Source organism: Balaenoptera physalus (assembly GCF_965194825.1).
Source record: "Balaenoptera physalus genome assembly, chromosome: 5".
NCBI classification, from domain to species: Eukaryota; Metazoa; Chordata; class Mammalia; order Artiodactyla; family Balaenopteridae; genus Balaenoptera; species Balaenoptera physalus.
Window position 1 is genome coordinate 63,379,210 of NC_138884.1, and position 20,385 is coordinate 63,399,594.

At 34.0% G+C, this 20,385-nt stretch overlaps 1 protein-coding gene and 1 pseudogene across 2 annotated transcripts in view; both read left to right on the forward strand.

Annotated features, from left to right (window-relative positions):
- Positions 1–20,385, forward strand: part of LOC309661868 (UDP-glucuronosyltransferase 2A2-like) — a 52,738-nt gene that overhangs the window by 14,196 nt on the left and 18,157 nt on the right. Inside the window, 3 exon segments of the mRNA XM_082464009.1 lie at positions 2,298–2,569; positions 2,573–2,681; positions 2,684–2,926. Coding sequence (XP_082320135.1) covers positions 2,298–2,569; positions 2,573–2,681; positions 2,684–2,926 — 624 coding nt within the window.
- LOC309661819 (UDP-glucuronosyltransferase 2A3 pseudogene) lies at positions 3,292–19,188 on the forward strand (annotated as a pseudogene). Its single transcript has one exon. The product of its transcript is annotated as a UDP-glucuronosyltransferase 2A3 pseudogene (transcript).

A 20,385-nucleotide genomic window follows, 5' to 3' on the forward strand; every position in this document is an offset into this window, starting at 1 on the left:
GAAGCATTTCAGGTATACAGGAAACCAGAGAATAAATGGAACAGACACCTACACTGATGGCAATGAGATTAAACACTTAACATCCAAGAATAATTTGAAAACAAAAATAATATATATATATCAGCTACTAATTAATTCTATTATCTCCTATTGTCTTTATTAAATTATATAATTTTGTTATTGTCCTGAAGAGACCACTTAACAGTGGAAAGTTAACTCCTTGAACTCTTGAATTTTTGTTTAAATTCAGGGTAATTTAGGGCTGCCTACCTGCATTTGATTCTTGGGTATATTTTGATAAGCTTTTAAATGTTATCATAGCAGTTGCTAGTGAGTAATGTCTAATTAATTATTATATTATACTTACAAGGACTTCAATAATTGAATAAATCTCAGTATTTTATAAATAAACTTTCAGTTATCCTTTACAGGTTGTTGTTTTTTGTCTCCTTTTTATAAGAAGGTCATGACAGCAACAGATTTCTTTATGAAGCTATTTTAAATTCTCTTCACTAGGCTATTTTAATGGCCATCAAGATTAGTCATACTCTTCTCCTGCTGTTTTGTTTCAAAATCTAATTAATTTTAAAATTACTGCCCCTATAACCAAATTGAGGCTAGCTCTTGAAAGGACACAAATACAATCATTCTAAAAACATCACTTCTCTCTCCCCTCTTTCCCTTTCTCTGCCTTCCTGGTCCTTTTGTTCCTTAAGGTGACACAATGACACAATTCAAGGGCAAAAGATCATAAAGAGAAAACCCAGCACTTAATTTCCAATCTCAGTTCCTGGTTTCTATCCTTTTAATCACTTTATTTGTTCTTATTTTCTCTTTTTAATGGCAGCCTTTAAAGATTTTAACTTTTAAAATAGCACCAGTATACAGTTGCCCTTGTTCAGTTTGGCATTCACTAAGAACCTCAACTAACAGATATCATTACATCCATGTCTAGCCAGTAATTCTGTAGCTAACCCACTGATTTACTGGTCAATCTTTAGACAAATTTATTAAACTGCTAACATTACTAAACTCTTGCTCTGAACCAAGCAGTCTGCAAAGCAGCTTTGCAGATATTATTGCTAATTTACAATGTAATATAACAAATTAGCATCATCTCTCATTTACACATGAGAAAACTAAGGCTGAGAGGGTCTAGATAATTCATCAGGGTCACAAATCTTGTTAAGGGTCAGTTTTTGAATCCGGGGCTGTTGAACTCTAGAGTTCACCTAATTTAAGCTACTAAACAGCTCTGAGTAAAAAGCGTATGGTTTCTCGGGTGCTGGTCGCTATCTCCTTGATTGTGTATAAAGATATCATAGGGAAGAAAATAAAAATTTCCCTGCAACAAGGAGACAGTGATCAATTTGCTTTATCAGAGAAGAAAACTGTCCTCTATCAAATGTGTAGTAATTTACTCTATTACCCAATTAATCTAAAAGTTCTTGAAGTGTTTGAGCAAACCTCCTCTAAGGGAAGCTTATTTTTAATAATTTTCCTAAATATGAGCCATGGGGAAATGATAATAATGCTGGTCACTGGGCATTGCCAAAGTTCCTGAAACTTAACAAAGATGAGACATGACATTGTAAAAAGCCAGAAATGAGTGAAATAGTGTTATGATTATCGTCCCAATTGTACTACTCTGTCAAATATGCTTCTGGATATTCTGAATTGCTTCTGCAATTCAACATTAGTTTCATTATCCATGAAATGGAGTAAATCACGTCTGCTAAGCAAGATTATGAAAAGGATTGAGTTAGACAATGCATGTAGAAATGCCTTATAATAAAGATAGCCAGCTTGAAAGTTCTGCAAGTGTTGGCAAAGTGACTTTAGCAGTGAGAAGTATTATTTTTCATTTAACCTAATTTGGGGAAAGATATACTAAATTGAAGGCACATTTTATAAATTATGGTTATTTTCACAGAGAACACAGATATCAGGCTTATAACCTGCCTGCTTCTTTTTCTTTAAAATAGGGCCAGATTTCATTTCTTTTGTTGGACTAATCATATTAATATATTCAAGAATTTGAGTTATATTGTTTTCCTTTTAATCTATAGATCAATTGACTTATGAATGAGTGTAGCGATCGCATTAGATATTATTTTGTTTGAAAAAATAATCTACCTAAATATACTTTGAAAGTTTCTTTTCGTCTTAAAAGATCTGTAGTAGGATGGTTTCCATAATGGATCTCACCATGCCAAAGAAGTTTTCCCATCTTCTGATTTTTAATTTGACTCTGATTGAAATTGTTCTAAGTGGGAATGTGCTAATTTAGCCAACAGATGATAGCCATTGGTTAAACATTAAGATCATTTTAGAAGAGTTGAATCAAAGAAATCAAAATGTGACTGTACAGGCTTCATCAGCGACTCTATTCGTCAACTCCATTGATGATTCTCTTGTGAATTTTGAGGTGCTATCTGTTTCCTACAAGAAAAGCAACATCGACTCCTTAATTGAACATCTGATAATGCTGTGGATAGATCACAGACCAACTCCTCTCACACTCTGGACTGTCCACAAAGAACTAGGAAAACTCCTACATACTTTTTTTTGAATTAATATACAAACCTGTGATGGAGTATTAAAGAACCCCAAGTTAATGGCAAGACTTCAGAAAGGAGGCTTTGATGTGCTGCTAGCCGACCCAGTAACAATCTGTGGAGAACTGTTGCTCTGAAATCGGGAATTCCATTTATGTACACGTCGAGGTTCTCTCCAGCCTCAGCAGTGGAGAGACACTGTGGAAAAATCCCAGCACCTGCCTCCTATGTACCTGCAGCACTTTCAGAGCTCACTGACCAGATGACCTTTGGTAAAAGGGTTAAAAATACCACATCTTATCCTCTGCAAGACTATATATTTCAGTCCTACTGGGGAGAATGGAATTCATACTACAGCAAAATCCTAGGTAAGTCTCTATAATATTCTCTTACTATTGATTCCAGATATCTTATTTATTCTTATTGTTGTTTTTTTTTTTAATTAATTAATTTTTTTTAATTTTTGGCTGTGTTGGGTCTTCGTTTCTGTGTGAGGACTTTCTCTAGTTGCGGCAAGCGGGGGCCACTCTTCATCGCGGTGCGCGGGCCTCTCACCATCGCGGCCTCTCTTGTTATGGAGCACGGGCTCCAGACGCGCAGGCTCAGCAATTGTGGCTCACGGGCCCAGTCGCTCCGCAGTATGTGGGATCTTCCCAGACCAGGGCTCGAACCCGCGTCCCCTGCATTGGCAGGCAGACTCCCAACCACTGCGCCACCAGGGAAGCCCTATTCTTATTGTTAATACAGCAGAAGGTTTCCATACCACTGCCCATGCCAAGCTGAAGTAAATACACTTATTATATCTTTGTACACATCCTTGAACATTATTTCTGGATAAATTCCTAGAAAAAGGAGTGGTGGTATTAATATGTATGTTGTTGTCTCAAAGCAAATAATGTTGTGCTTATGTAGGTAATAGCTTTTCAATGTGTAAATCAATCTTCAAATATAAATGAAAATACTTTTACTAGGGTAAATTATGACACTGCTAAAAAATACCTTGACACACATTTTGAAGTGATACCTGATTTACTTTCCCTTCTTCATTCTTCACTTTTTCTTTGTCTGAGGAAGCTTTAAAAAGCCTAGGTTTAGGCATTGGAAACTTGAATTTATACTCTTCTCTGCCTCTCACTATCTCTCCATCCTTAGGTTCCCCTGGGTGCTTGTGCCAGCACTGCCTCCAACTTAATTGGTCAGGGACCTTTGGCAAACCTCAAGGTTCCTTGTCTCACAGATCCCGTTATGGGCATCAAACAAAATAAAACAAACTGTCAAGGCCAGTTCTGGTTCATTGTATATATTATTTCTTTTTCTCATCTTCATGAGTCTTCCTTTCTTTATTTTTCTGTTTTCTTTTCTAATTAATGCTTTTTTTCTCTAGATCTATTAGTAGTAGCAGGGATACTAATTAACAGCAAAAATTAATAGTTGATGCTACCAATGGTACTTTCTTACAAAGGTAATATGCAAAATACTATTCTTTTACTCACATTTTGCCCTTCCTCTGTCCCTCCCTTTATTTCTTTTCTTCCTTCTTCCCTCTCTCCCTATCTTCCTTCATTTATTTTACTTTCTTCCTTCCCTCTTCCTTCCTTCCCTCCTCTTTCCCTCCCTCCTTCCTTCCTTCCTTCCATCCATCTCGCTTTCTTTGTGTAGAAAAGTTACCAAATACCAGCCCAGTACCTACCTCTTTTCTATGTACTGGGAATACAACAGTTAGCAAAACAGATCAAAATCTCTACTCTACCCTTATGGAGCTCACACTAGTAAAAGGAGGCAGTCAACAAATAAAATGAATCTATAAAATATACAGGGTGTTAGACTGTGATATATGCTATGTAGTAAAACACGAAGACTAGACAGTTTTGCAAGTAGTGTTATACTTATAAGTAGGGTGGCAAAGGAAGGTCTGAAATGAAAAGATGACATTCAGACAAAGACCTGAGAGCAGTGAGGGTGAGAACCAGTAGGATACCTGGAGGAAAATCATTTCAGGCATAGGTAAAAACAAGTGCAAAAACCCATGGCAGGCCATAGATGCAGGACTTATAAGGATTTACAATAAAGATTTAATATAACTTGACCTTAAATCTTACCTTTCACAAGTAGAATCTGTAAAATTTTTCTCTTTCCTTGATTTTGGAATACTCTTTATCCTGTTTTCCATCACTTTTAAACTTCTTTGTGGAATTAGTCTAGAGGAAAGATATTGAACATATCACACACATATAAATAAAACATATGCAAGGTAATTAAATTTTGCACATACTTTTGTGGATATGGTAGAATTTTGAAAGTAAAATTCTGTGTTTTTATATCTTTTATAATGTAATATAACTATATTTTCTTTTTTTCTGGGTTCCAAATTTCATATGCTTCAAAAACATATTTCGCTTTAAATTTAGGTGTTATTCACATGATTATTTCCCAAGACATTTGAAATGTGTGCTATAATAGTTATCACTGCGCATATATGTATCACACACCAACTACTGTGGGTTTTGAATAAGGTAACTGTCTATAAATAGGGAGATGTAAAAAGTAAAATAGTGAAGGGCCTTGCAAAGCACAGGAGAGTCTGGGTTCAAGTTCCATTTGCTAAATGTGTGATGTCAGGCAGGTAAACTCAAGTCACAGCACATCCTTCTCCTTAAAATGGGGAAATTATTTCACAGTACTCTTTAGGATGATCATATGACACTTTATGGATGGAAATGTTATGTCAATTATGAAGGATTATACTTATGCTGAATATTATTTACACCAAACTACACAAGAACTCTGTAATGACAATGCCCTAATTATACTATCATGGGGCTATGTACATAGAAAATAGTCAGTAAATATTTGTAGAAAATAAACGGCCTCTGGGATATACTAAATCTCCCTTCTCAAAGGAAAGCATGACAAATTATATAACGTGTGAAAAAGCCTTTGTGAAACAGAATGTTCCCAACTTCTCATTTGCACAGTATACTAATCTAGCTTCAGAAATCCCACATATTAAGAAATTAAATATTTTATTTACTTAAATCCTTTACGCTCCTCATGTTACTAAATGTAGTTGAACAACAAATAACTACCTTGAATATTTTATTTCAAATCAAGCTATATTTCCAAGAAGAACTGGTAAAATCCAATTTGTCTTTTGTTTTCAATTACATTCTTAAAGTATTAGAGACACCTGTTAAATGTAAATTGATACTGAAATAGGGCAGGTACCTTATATTTGATATTATTATCTTTGAACACAAGAGATTTCATAACGTCAAATTTCTGGGAAGTTTCCATTTCAATGACTGTTCTTCAGTTCTGTGAGAAAAATAGAAGAGAAAAATAGCATGCTTAAATGTGGTTAAAAAACAAACAAAAACCCTCAAAAATCTATTTTGAAAGAAATAGAAGTAAGTAACAAGGAAATATCTAACTTCACTGGTTAAAAATTCTGTTTTATTTATCAGTGAAGAAATCTTTTATGAATGAAGTAAATTAAAATTATCATCAATTCAATTTTAAATATGCTTCTAACACCTAATGGAACAGGCATATCTGGGAATATGCCGATATTGTTATTCATATTAAGGAGTGAATCTATTAATAAATCTTGCCCTGGCTAATTGTTCTGCAAGGCATCTTCAAATTGCACTGAGTCTGATCTCTCCCCCAACCTCAGAGAGATTTGCTGTACATATAGCACATAGGTAGTTCTCATGTGGGAAGGATTTGAGACTAGCCTTTGCTACAGCTATAGGAAGGCCAAGGACTTGAATGTTGTAATGAAAATAGTTAAACCGGTAAAGAAACTGAATAGTCCCATTTTGCCTGTGTCTTTTGGTTTCCTGGTCTGTCTCCATTTTTCCCAGCACACTGCAGACAGGAGAGAGGAAAGCCCAGTACTAATCTATGTAACACTCATCCAGTGCAGCCTGCTTTTACCTCTAAGTACCATGTGGGTTCCATGTTGGTCCCTCTTTCCCTGCTGCTAAATTTTAGATGGATTCCCTAGAACTATCCCTACCTTTTCCCAGACCATTAAAATAAATAAATTAATTAAATAAATAAGCCTCATAACATTTCCCATCTACCCCACTTGACTGAAACTGGGCTAGGTTACTCACTACGTTTTTTACATTTGATTTCTGGCTCCCTTTCTGGGCCCAATATTTTTTTATTTGTTTGTTTTTCTGTAACTCACTCCCATTCTAATCCTCATTGCCAATATCTCATCCTTTCCCTGGAAAACGTGGATCTCTCTGTTAATCTGCTCTCACATAGGCTTTTAATTCCTTCTCACATACGGTCTTCCTGTGGCCAGTGCTGTGAGATTTTTAAAATTCTCTGTAACCTTTCTTTGGAGGTAAAACATAAATCATAAATTGTACAGCTCATTGCAGTTTTGCAATATAAAGCCACCCATGCAACCAGCACCCAAGCCAATACGCAAAACATTATTACACCCATAACGTCTTATGCCTCCTCACATCAGTCCCTACAACTCCTATCTAAGGGTAACGACTTTCTTGACCTCTAACACCACAGATTAAACTTGCCTGATTTTAAACTGTATAATTGAACCACACATTATGGCTCTTTTGTATTTTGCTCCTTTTATTTAACATCATTTTTTTTTTATTTGTCCAAGTCGTTGCATGTAGGTATAGTATGTTCATTCTCAAATCTGTCTATTGAATTAATATACATTTTACTTACCTATTCTACTGTTGTTGGTCATGTAGGGTATCTTGGTTTTGGCTATGTATGATAAACACTGCTATGAACATTCTTGTGCATTTCTTTTGGTGAATACATGTATGTCATAGTATGGGGTATACACATAAGAGTGGAATTGCTAAGTCATAGGTTATGCATCTGTTTAGCTTTAGAAGATATTGCTAAAGTCTAGTTTCCCAAGCACTTGTGCTGATTGATAATCTCATCAGCCATTTACTAGGATTCCAATTGTTTTCCATTTTCATCTCACTGGGCATTTTCTTTTTTCTTTTATTTTAATTGTAACCATATTGTTGATGTGCTCATTATTATTTTTTATTAAAGGTTTATTTGCATGTTTCTTTTTAAAAAGTACATAAAGCATACAGTGCTTTGTTTTATCAGATGTATATACCTTTGTAACCAACACGTCAATCGATCTCTAAGATCCCTTTCTAACATGGCAGCTCTCCAGAACTTTTTAGACACTTATCAGACTGAATAACTCCTACCATTTAGTTCAGTTTTCTTACTTACTTCCATTTTTCTTTTTTTATTGAACTATAATTGATTTACAATATTATAATATATTTGTTTCAGGTGTATGACAGTGATTCAATATTTTTATAGATGATACCCCATTTAAAGTTGTAAAACACTGGCTATATTCTCTGTGCTGTACAATATATCCTTATTGCTTATTTATTTTACATATAGTAGTTTGTATCTCTTAATCCCACTTCCCCCTCCCCACTGGTAACCACTGGTTTGTTCTCTATGTCTGTGAGTCTGTTTTGTTATGTACATTTGTTTGTTTTATTTTTTAGATTCCAAATATAAGTGATAACTTAGAGCACTTGTCTTTCTCTGTCCAACTTATTTTACTAAGCATAATATCCTCTAGGTCCATCCACATTGTTGCAAATGGCAGATTTCACTCTTTTTTATGGCTGAGTAATATTCCATTGTGTCTATGTATGTGTATATATAAAAACCTCACATCTTCTTTATCCATTCTTCTGTTGGTGAACACTTAGATTACTTCCATAACTTGACTATTGTAAATAATGCTGCTATGAACATTGGGGTGCTTATATCTTTTTGAATTAGTGTTTTTGTTTTCTTTGGACTTCCATTTTTCTTTCTTGAGCTTTTTAATACACCCTATAATCATTTTAACTGTAAAAGTAACATCATTACATTGTCATTCATGTTCAATTTGTGATCCATCAAGCATCTCTGGTCTAGTTTTCTATTCAGTGATTTGGCAGCTAATGCCCTTCCTAGATGTACCAAGTGTACATCTAAATGTGAGTGGACTGGAATACCTAGAGAAGGTGTAACGAAGGGAACAGGAGAGGTGATGCTTGTAATCCCAGCAACTCAGCGCCAGAGAACATGGTTACAGCAGGGAAGGCAGTGCACACGACTCAGGCCTCCTGGCTGCAATGGTGCTTGCAGCCACAGGTAACCAGGCAGCAGTGGGAGCAGTGTCTATGACTCTGTCCCTCTAACCATGGAGACACCCACAACTCCAGGCCCTCGCCCCTGCCTCCAGTGGTAGTGCCTGTGAACCCAATAACCCCGAACACAGCAGAGGAACCTGTGACCCCCACTTCCCTCCATCTTCCCCCACCCCCTGTGGAGAACAAGCCCGTGCGTGACTCAGGAGATGGCAGACAGAGCAGAAGCACCCACTATCCTGGAGCCTCAGGCAGCAATGCCAGTGACATCAGCAGCAGCAAGGCACCAGGGACTCCAAAGCAGTGACAATGCCAGCACTAGGCAACACCCATGACAGAGTTAGCAGAGGGTGGAAAGTGCCTACTCTCAAATATAACCAGTCAGCGCAGGTAAGAGAAACGAAAAACCTTTGCTATGGTGCCACGTACTGGAAAACAATAGAAAGACAGTCACTACTTTGAATGTGCCAGCAGAGGAACAGCTCATCAAGCTCCATGAAGATCCACAGTAACATTGTACCACAAAAAGAAAATGACAGTTGTCCAGGAACCAATCTTAAAATCACTGAATATCACAATCTGATAGAGAATTCAAAATAGCTATCATGAAGAAACCCCAACAAGCTACAAGAGAACTCCGAAAGTCAATTCAATGAGCTCAGGAATAAAATTAATGAATTAATTAACAGAAAGAATAATTTACCAAGGAGATTTAAACTCTCAAAAGAATCAAACAGAAATTCTGGAGCTGAAGAACTCAATACACTGGAGGTACCACACTCCCTGATTTTAAGCTATATTACAAAGTTATAATAATCAAGACACATGGAATTGACTGAAAAACGGATACATAAATCAATGGAACAGAATTGAGAGGTCAGAAATAAACCCACACATATATGGAGAATTAATTTACAACAAAGGAGCAAAGAACATACAATGGAGAAAGGATGATGCTCTCTTCAATAAATGGGTACAGGAAAAACATTTTACACAGAAATTTACATTGCAATATTGAATTACACTTTGTTTTATTGAATATCTATAATGTTTTATTTTTTATTCTTACTGTTTTTTTATTCCAAAATTATCAGTATTATATATATGTGTGTGTGTCTATATTGATATTGATGTTGTATTGTTTAAAGTTGAACATATGCATCTATCTATATAAAGTGGTATTATATAATATTATATATAGTGTATATTATATAGATGTATCAACTTTTTTTCAGTTTATCAAAGCATTTTTATTAATTTTATTTTTACTTTTTAAAAAATTTATTGAGGTATAGTTGATTTACAATATTTTATAGGTTTCAGGTGTACAACATAGTAATTCACAATTTTTAAAGCTTATACTCAATTTATAGTTATTACAAAATATTAGCTATATTTTCTGTGCTGTACAATATATCCTTGTAGCTTACTTATTTTATACATAGTAGATTGTATCTCTTAATCCCCTACCCCTATCTTGCCTCTCCTCCCTTCCCTCTCCCTAAAAAGAATTTTATTTTTAACATTCTGCACTGACTCCCTGAATGAACATTAATATGGAAGTTGGCTTATCAAATGATGAACTCAATCTTCCCATTCAATGTAGGAACCTCTCATATTTACACAATAAGTGGGCCAGTTTTTTTTGGCCCTGTTAAAGGTAAACGTTATACCTGAAGGACCAGGAGATTGGTAATTCTTTGCATAGGGAGTCAGAGTTAAAGTTGAGCTAATTCTTTTTTTTTCTTCATAAGATGACATTTATTACCGTCAGTAAAATATAACACTAAAGACACTAAGTACAAAATAGGTTAAATATGTCACCTCCCCACCCAATTAAGAGCTGACCCACAAGATCCAAGCAGACAACAGCTCTGAGGAAGCAGAAGGGCCATTCATTCTGCAGGAACCAAACTAGACATATCAACTTAAAAACATTACATACGTTTAATATATATGTTTGTGTATGCAATATTATACTATGGATATGTTCAAGTTTGTAAAACATTACATATGCAGAACATCTCTCTATACATTATATATAATATTAAATATATATATATGTATAAGTTGAAAGTTTGTCTCTCTAGGTGCAGAGCTGTAACTTAGCAGTGGCTATATGTTTCTTTGAATTTCAATATAGACAACTATAGCATTTGAAAGTTATGGCAGTTTTATTTTCTTTTATTTTCCCCCTAGTGCATCCTTTTTTAAATACAATTTTTAAAAGTTACTTCCCATTTACAGTTATTACAAAATATTGGCTATATTCCCCATGTTGTTATATGAGTATTAGTATGTGCAAGTATATTTACTAGCTTTGTCTTCTGAATAAGACTAAAACCCCAGTAGCACTGAACACACCTAACATGCTCATCTTGATTTTTAAGTGCCATTCTGTAATAAAATGAACAAGCATTCATTGAAGAAATGGTTGATTTTTAAGGTTGGGGCTGTGAAAATAGTAGAAGATCCTGAAACATTTTGTGGTATCAGAAAGTAAAGAGTGCTTGAAAATGATGGGGCCATATCAAAAGGACATAGGAACTAATATATGAAAAAGTTTCCAAAATCTGTGACAATTTGAGCAATAAAATAAATAATGATAATAAATTAAATAGAATCTATAAAAATAAATTTTTGAGTTATAGCAATATAAGTAAATAAATAATTGAATAAGTAGGAAATTCTTTAAATTCTAATTAATAAATATAGAAGGAACAATTGAATTTTTTAATTGACTGGGTTTTTAACATTACATTTACACAACCATAATAAAATTATCAAAACTAGGAATTCTTATTAAAACATTGTCAATTATCCTGATGATACCCTTTTTTCTTTCCAATATACAATCCAGGTTTCCCCCTTGTGTTTACTTGTCCAGTCTCCCTACTCTTCAATTTGTGACAGTTCCCACAGTCTTTCTTTGTTTTTTCCTTTATGAAGAGTACTGGCTAGTTATTTTTCAGAATATCCCTCAATTTTTTTTTCTGGTATTCTCTTGTGATTAGGGTGAGATGATGCATTTGGGGTAAGAATACTACCAAAGCGATCTTGTGTCCTTCACAGTGTGACATAGCAGAGGCACATCATAGAGATAGGTTATTACTAGTGACCATATTTTGATCACTTAGTTAAGATGGTGTCTGCCAGGATTCTCCCTATTTCACCCTTTGTAATTAATAAGTATCTTGAAGGGAGATACTGTGAGACTATGCAAATCATGCTATTCATATGTTTGCACATATTTTTACAAACCTTTACAGTAAATTTCCAATTAATAGTTACAGAAGGAGTAATGGAAATAGAAAATCACTATTAGGCAAACTCATAGTAATAACTATTGCAGAGTATACAGAAATCTCTATACTTAATTTGAAACTTTTTATGTATAAAATGATTATTTATTTAAAAATTTAAAGTAATTGGAAGATTTGGTTAAAGGAACATAAATGTAGGGCTTAGCTGTGCAGACTGGTTGCATGAAAAATGCACAAGCTTTAAAGAGTGAAAAAAGACTTGAGAGAGGAGGCACCAAGTAGGCAAAACCACTAACTAGATTCAAGTCTTAAGTCTATTCTCCATGCCTCTTCACCATTCTATCATATTTCCTATTTCATTTTTTAATTCAGAACTTAATTCTACATAACATCTTCTGATTTCTCTTTTAGGTCACTGTTCATTTGTACAGTTGCATTTAATCTGCTCTTCAATCAAAATTGACTTTTAAATTTTATTTGTTGAATTCTTAATTTCCAGAAATTCCCTTCATTTCTTTAGCAAATTTTCACAATTATTCTTTTTAATCTCTTGTTCCTTGCCCATATTTTCGGACTTCACTTTCATAGCCTTAAATATATTGTACAAAATAATTTTATTTTTCATTTTAAACAATAATAATATTTCAGATCATTGTGCTAATATTTCTGGTCTCTGTTGCTTTTTCTGGTTCTCAGTCCTGAAGCCTTGTTTCCTTGTGAAAAGGAGCTGTTTATTTCCCTTGAAATTTTATCTGTGGGAACCTTTGAAGCTGGGGTCAAAGTTTCTTCAAAGAGCCTTTTCTAGTTTGAGCTGGAAATCCACACAAAAGCTGACTGTGTTAATTCTAAGGGAAGATTTTTTTCATCCATACAATACGAAGTCAAAAATAGCAAGTTTCCTTGTTGTAAACTTCTGTGTAAAGGAATTATTCATAAAAGTGAAGCCATATCTTGAGAATCTAACATTACATGAACATACGCAGGGTGTGGGGTCTTAGGCAAACCTTCAGACTTTCCTTCTCCCTACTCCTTCCCTATACTGTGTATTCTTCAAAGAAATGACAAGTTTGAACATCAGAAGTCCTGCTTTGATCCTGCTGCCTTTTTACTTTCTTGCCAAATCAAAAATGAATTTTAATGGGGCAATTTTATATTTTATCTAGAATTTTAAATGTTTCAGTTTTATGTAAGTGAAAAAATGCCTATACTTTTAAATTTATGCAAATAAATCCTTCTTCAAAATCTGAGTTCTACCTTAGCTTTCTCATATAATAAAAGAACTTAGAAATATTTCTCTACCAAATTACACATGTATGTTGTGGTCAATTTCTGAACTGTATTATATATCTCTGCTCTCTCTTTGACTTTGTTTAAGCTGTTTACAACATATGAATTTTGTCATAGTGAGTAGATAAATTTATCAGTCTTTTTTTTTGAATCACTTCTGGGTTACTTATCCTGTATAAAAGGACCTTCCTCCTTTAAGATTATAATGTTATCTCAAGTTTTCTTTTCGTGGATTTATGGTTCTGTCCTATCTTCTTGTTTTCTGACTCTCTTTTGGATTCTGCTTTTTACCAATTACTACCAGAACTTAGCCTAACTATGCAACACAGCACAACCCTCAATCCTTGGTCCTGGATTTATCTTGGCATCTTCTAAGCAAACCTACTCTGTGTTTTCATTTTAGCAAAACAAATAAGCTCTCAAGGGATTTGAAATTTCAATATATCTCTTTCAAATTATTGAAATCAGTATAATTTTGTAACTGAATATAACCCTTGGTATAACTATGCCACACTTCTTAGAACACAGATACATTAATATTATCTTTTACTTCTAAGTGATACTTTTCAACCTGCTAAATAGACTCTTAAGCTAACTCATAATTCCATCATTCCCTTCCTCCACTAAGCAACCTCCTTCATGGGCTTTGCCCTTCCTCAATTCATCTCTTCCTTATATGATCCATCTCCCTTATACTTGTAGAATAAGTATTAGGTAACTGGTTAACTTATTTTCTGCAATAATCTGTGAGATCATTTTGAATTAGAACTGTATCTTACTTGTCTCTTTATGCCCTGCGAATAATATAGAATCTGGTATATAATAAGTGCTAAAAATTGCTTGTTGAAGGTATGAAATATCAAGAATTTGGAGAAGAATTGGAATTGGATTGAAATATGGATGGATGATTGGACACAAAATCTGTACTTCTAAATTTTACCCCTCTCTTGGATTCACAGACATGTCCAGTCTTTAACTTACACACCGCAGGTCAAAAATTCTTCTGATAGCTACTCTTCCTTTAGTGTTTCATGATTTTGCTAGTGTCATTATCACACTCTGGTTGCTCAAAGTGTAAACCAAGCACTTCCTTGTTAACTACTGGTCACCTTTCACTTCCCATCAGTCATTAAGACTTTCATTCTATGCTCTCCATTCACAAATCAATATTATATTCTCTCTGATACTCTCATCAAATGTTGCTTTCCTAATATTTAATTTTTAACCACTTACATATTCTTTTTTCTCTACAACTCAAATCCTATTTAGAGGCCAGAATAGTTTTATTAAAGGATATATATGATCATTTTCTGAACCTGATTTGAAAATTTGAGTAGACATATTTTTATGGAGATTAAAACTGAACCCAGAGTATAGCATTCAAGGCTCTCCAAAGTGTCTTATTTTAACTAATATTTTCCTTTTCTGCACAGTTCTTTTGTGATAGCCTCTGCTCCATACATACTGAACTAATAACTGTATACTTAAATGACCATGACTTACATATTCATCTTTTTCTCCTGTTCTTCTATTCACCTTCAGAACCCTTCTCCTGTAATCTTTGCTTCTGGGCTCAGCTGAAATGTCCCCTCCATCTTGAAGCTTTGTCTGATTTTCTTCACATTAGAGTGACAGCATTTTCTGAGGCCCTGAAACTCTGTACCTTTGAACAGTATTTAGTATATTCCTTCTATATTATGTGATGTATGTGTTTTATCCACATACTAACATGTGACCAACCTTATGACAAGACCTACATTTTATGTTTCCCCAAATTATTAATCATCATGTTCCAAAAGATACACCATATTATTTACTAGACCTACTTAAATGGCTTCTTCTATCACATTTTAAAATTGTCATTTAAAAATATCTTTTCTATTTTAACATATTTAAAACAAACTCTTAGAATGTGACAATCATTTCCTCCAAAATATATAAATATTTCATATCTCCTCCTGAACAAATTTCATATAGTACTGTGCACAATTAAAAACACTGGCAAAGTTCTCTGCATGTAAGTGCCATTTCCTAACTCTAGAAATTAATTTTTAACTTGATCTATGTCTAAATTGCCACTTCATTTCTGTGCCCAGCAAATATTCAACGCTTGTAGAACAGTGAGTGAGGGAGCTGCTGTCATGGTGTCTGAGAAATGGGTTTCAGCAATTCTACTGCTGCAGCTCAGCTACACTGGCTGTGGATTCTGTGAGAAGGTCCTGGTGTGGCCCTGTGACATGAGTCATTGGCTCAATCTAAAGGTTATTTTGGAGAAACTCACAAAAAGGGGCTACGAAGTAACTGTGTTGGTGTGTCCACAAAATCTCATCATTGATCACAACAAGCCTTCCACACTGAACTTTGAGGTGGTCCCTGTGCCACAGGACAGAGAGATTGCTGAAAACACACTAAATGACTTTTCAGACCTGTCTGTTAACGTCATGACATCATTGTCACCCTAACAATCAGCAAAACAACTGCAAGAATTTTTTCTTCAAATAAGTAGACATTTAACACTTCTGTGTGAGAGTGTTGTCTACAACCAGTTAATCAGGAAGAAACTCCAGGAAACCAACTATAATGTTATGATTATAGACCCTGTGATGCCCTGTGGAGAGCTGATTGCTGAATTTCTGGGAGTCCCTTTTGTGTACATGCTAAGGCTCTCCTTGGGTAGCACAATGGAGGAATACTGTGGGAAACTTCCAGCTCCGCCTTCTTATGTGCCTGTTGCCGTGGTAGGACTAACAGACAAAATGACATTTCCAGAAAGGGTAAAAAATTTAATACTTTCCATTTTCTTTGACTTCTGGCTCCAACAATATGACACTCAGCTTTGGGACCAGTTTTACAGTAAAGTATTAGGTAAGAGACTCTGCTTTTCATTCTAAAGTAGTTGTCAGAAGAAGCTAAGGAGGTTTAAGAAAAGTCTAGGAAGATGAAAGGAATATATTTTTAAAACTTTCACCTCCACATAAAATTCCACAAGTGATAGCAATGAACTGCTATTCAATAAATAATTGGGAAGGGGAGGCAAGAAATATCTTGCTATGGTTACTCTTTCTCTACAGTCATCTATTTTGTAGGATACTTCAATACTTAAAAGATTGTTACCAAAACAAAATGAAATATAAAACATGCCATTAAATGTCAATCCAGTGGAAGATGTATTTTTGTCAGATGCAGGATATCACAAATAAGTCTAGTACACGAAGTTTTCATAAAGGAGGACATTTGACTTCTTATCGGTAAAGAGAGTGTAATGTTTGTTGAAAGAGGGAGATAATCTTCTTGCCTGGTTCCAGTAATAAACTGAAACCTAAGCTATACTAACAATGGGATTAAATTTGTTTTTTAACTTACTTTGAATTTTGCTCTACAAATTTTGAAAATCATAGATTATTAGATTTAAAATTTATACCATTCTCCTGTTGGACCTGAGTACCTTCTATTCCTATCTCTCTCATAAATTTGGGATGAAACTTCAGTAAGTCCTATGTGAACTGCTTCATCATAGCTGGTCATACTGAAAAGTTTCCTAGTATGTTTTATGTTTCTTGGGGGAGCATAATACAGAAAGCTGGAAAATTGAATAGAAAAACTTAAAAGAGTTTACAGCTTGAGGTGTTAAAAACAGAATATTTTTCACTTCACTAGTTACATACGTTCTACTTTTAATTGCTTGCCTTTTCTAATAAAGAATAGTTTTGCTTTACAATTTTCACATATCTAGCTCTTACCTGATCCCATCGGCTGAGGCTGGCTTTCACTTCAAATATTTTTTTTTTACTGAACTATAGTTGATTTACAATGTTGTGTTAATTTCTGCTGTATAACAAAGTGATTCGGTTATATATATGTATACATTCTTTTTAATATTCTTTTTCTGTTATGGTTTATCTCAGGATATTGAATATAGTTCTCTGTGCTATACAGTAGGACCTTGTTGTTTATCCATTCTATATATAATAATGCATCTGTTAACCCAGAATTCCCACTCTATCCCTTCCCCACCTCCCTTCCCCTTGGCAACCACAAGTCTGTTCTCTATATCTGTGAATCTGTTTCTGTTTCATAGATAGGTTCATATGTGTCATATTTTAGATTCCACATATAAGTGATATCATATGGTATTTGTCTTTCTCTTTCTGACTTACTTAGGATGATAATCTCTAGTTCCAGCCATGTTGCTGCAAATGGCATTATTTCATTCTTTGTTATTGCTGAGTAGTCTTCCATTGTATATATGTGCCACATCTTCTTTATCCATTCATCTGTCGATGGACATTTAGGTTGTTTCCATGTCTTGGCTATTGTGAATAGTGCTGCTATGAACATTGGGGTGCATGTATCTTTTCGAATTATGGTTTTCTCTGGATATATGCCCAGGAGTGGGATTGCTGGACCATATGGTTCTAATTTTCATTTTTTGAGGAACCTCCATACTGTTTTCCATAGTGGCTGCACCAACTTACATTGCCACCAACAATGTAGGAGGGTTCCCTTTTCTCCACACCCTCTCCAGCATTTGTTATCACTCCAAATATTTTTGAGAGTCATGAAGAAACATGAACTAACAAACAAAAGATCATACTGGGTATTAGAAAAATTAACTAATTTAACTTCCTTAATGTAGTAGTTTGCTAGGGATGCTATAACTAAATCTAAAAGACTAGATGGCATAAAAAAACAGAAGTTTATTTTCTCACAGTTCTGGAAACTAGAAGTCCAAGACCAAGGTGTTGTCAAGGCTGGTTTCCCTTGAGGCCTATCTCTCTGGCTTGTAGATGGTCACCTTCTTGCTATGTCCTCTCATGGTCTTTCCTCTGTATATGTACATTCATAGTGTCTCTTTCTGTTCTTATAAGGTGATCTGTCATGTTGGATTAGGGCCCCACTCTTATAACTTCATTTAATTTTAATTACCTCTTTAAAGGACCTATCTTCAAATACAGTCAGACTTCAATATATTAATGTTAGAGGAACATAGTTCAGTCCATAACACTGATTTTTAATAGACACATTGTTTCACAGAGCTAATACTCAAAAGAACCCACTTTAAAAATCCTTAGATTTACACACGATTTTGAATTTACACTGAATTGATTTCACAATAAATAATTTAACAACTGATAGGAACTTCCTGGGTATAGGCAGTGTGTGGATTTAAGGTAAATAAGACCAGGGTCTCGGCCTCAATTCTTCCCTCACAAATAAACACAAAACACAGAATTAGAAATATACTCTGATTGTTAGAGATGCTGCCCTAGTTCTAATCAATAACTTTCTAGGACATTTGTCTTATTATACATAAATAGAAGAAAGGTATAGGATTCTGTATGTATACATATTATGAAACAAATACAGTCCTTAGGATCAATGGCAAATTTTTAACTCTAACATCTTTAATAGGTTTTTCTTTTACTGTAAGTACTGTCATTGATTTTCATTGTTGTACTCTCATGTTCTTTATTTAGCAATTCTGAATGCACTATGAGTATAATTTCATTGCTGATGTCATGATAAAAATAACTAATACAAATTGCTAAAAAATTCAAATGGAACAAAAGTATATATAATGAATGATAATTAGCTTCATGTTTCTCCTACATAAGCACTATTAACTTTTCTTGTTTCTACATCAAGATATTGTCTATGCATTATTAAACATAAATATACATTTTTTTCTTTCTTTTACCAGTAGGAACAATGACTAAATATTCATGTTTACCTATTTTTTCACTTAATATAGATTTGACATCTTTCCACACATTTTAAAATCTACATTATCCTTTATATTGATTTAGTAATATTCATATGAATGGGTATAACAAATCATTGAACTGGTCTAGTCTGAAAGCTATACTTCAATTGTTCCTGCTCTGGTGTTACAAAAAAAGAAAAAAATATTGCCCTAAACTTTGGTACTTATATCTCTGCCACAATGCCCTCTAAAATTTTTGAAACATTTAACCTTTATCTTCAGACCTTTTCTTAGGTGGCCAGCAATTATTCCATTTTCTTATGAGCTGTTTATTCTATTGATCTCTAACTGGTCTGGAATTTTAGGGAATCTAAAGCCTTTTTTTCTATCATATGCATTACAAACATCTTTTTAAGCCCATCAGTTGACTTAGGAATTTTAAGCTATTTTACATCAACATAAAAATATTTTTATATATTTAAAAATATTATACATGACGTTTCAGATTTTAGAAAATATCATACCAATAAAAAGTGAAAAAATGTAAGTATACAGTTGATGTAAATAATAAAATAAACTTCTGTGTGCCCTACAAGCAAGTTAAGAAATAGATAGTCATCAGTTTCTTCGAAACATGCTTCTTCCAGTAAAAACCACAAGTCTGACTTTGGTGAACATTTTCTTGGAAATTTGATGTCTACCGTTATATGTGATTTCCTCAACACTCTATTGTTTATTTAAATATTATACAAATACAAGCATAGACATGTTACTTATGCTCAATACTCTTAAAGATGCAGTCATGGTTTTTTTTTTAAGCTCTATAGATAGTGTTCTGTTGTGTGACTACATCATGACATTCTGTGGATGGACAACTATCTATTTACAATTTTTTAAATATAATGCTGCTATTATGAACATTCTTGTATATGTCCTCTTTTGTAATAACAGAGCAATAGTATCAGTAGGATGTAAATTGTATATATATATATATTTTTTCCCCTAGTAGGTAATTTCAGACTTTTCTCAAAAAATTATACTCCAACCAAGACTATACAAAATTTTACCTTAATCAACACAGCAGTTTAGTCCTCACAGTACCACATCCTTACTTAGCATATGATTGAATGACTTTTATTAACAGTCATCAGCAACTGTCACCATGTTCTAATTTTATAACCCCTCAAAATAATGATTTTTTTTAAGTTTGGTCAATGTGGTAGGTCTGAAATTGCATCTTAGGTTTTATTTAGATTTCTATTACTAAGATTAAGTAACTTTTCATATTTTATAGGCTGTTTTTATTTCTTTTTCAGTGAATATTCTTCTCATGTCTTTTGCCCTTTCTAATGGGTTTGCTTGTGCTTTCATTATTGATTCAATAAATTCCTTGTATA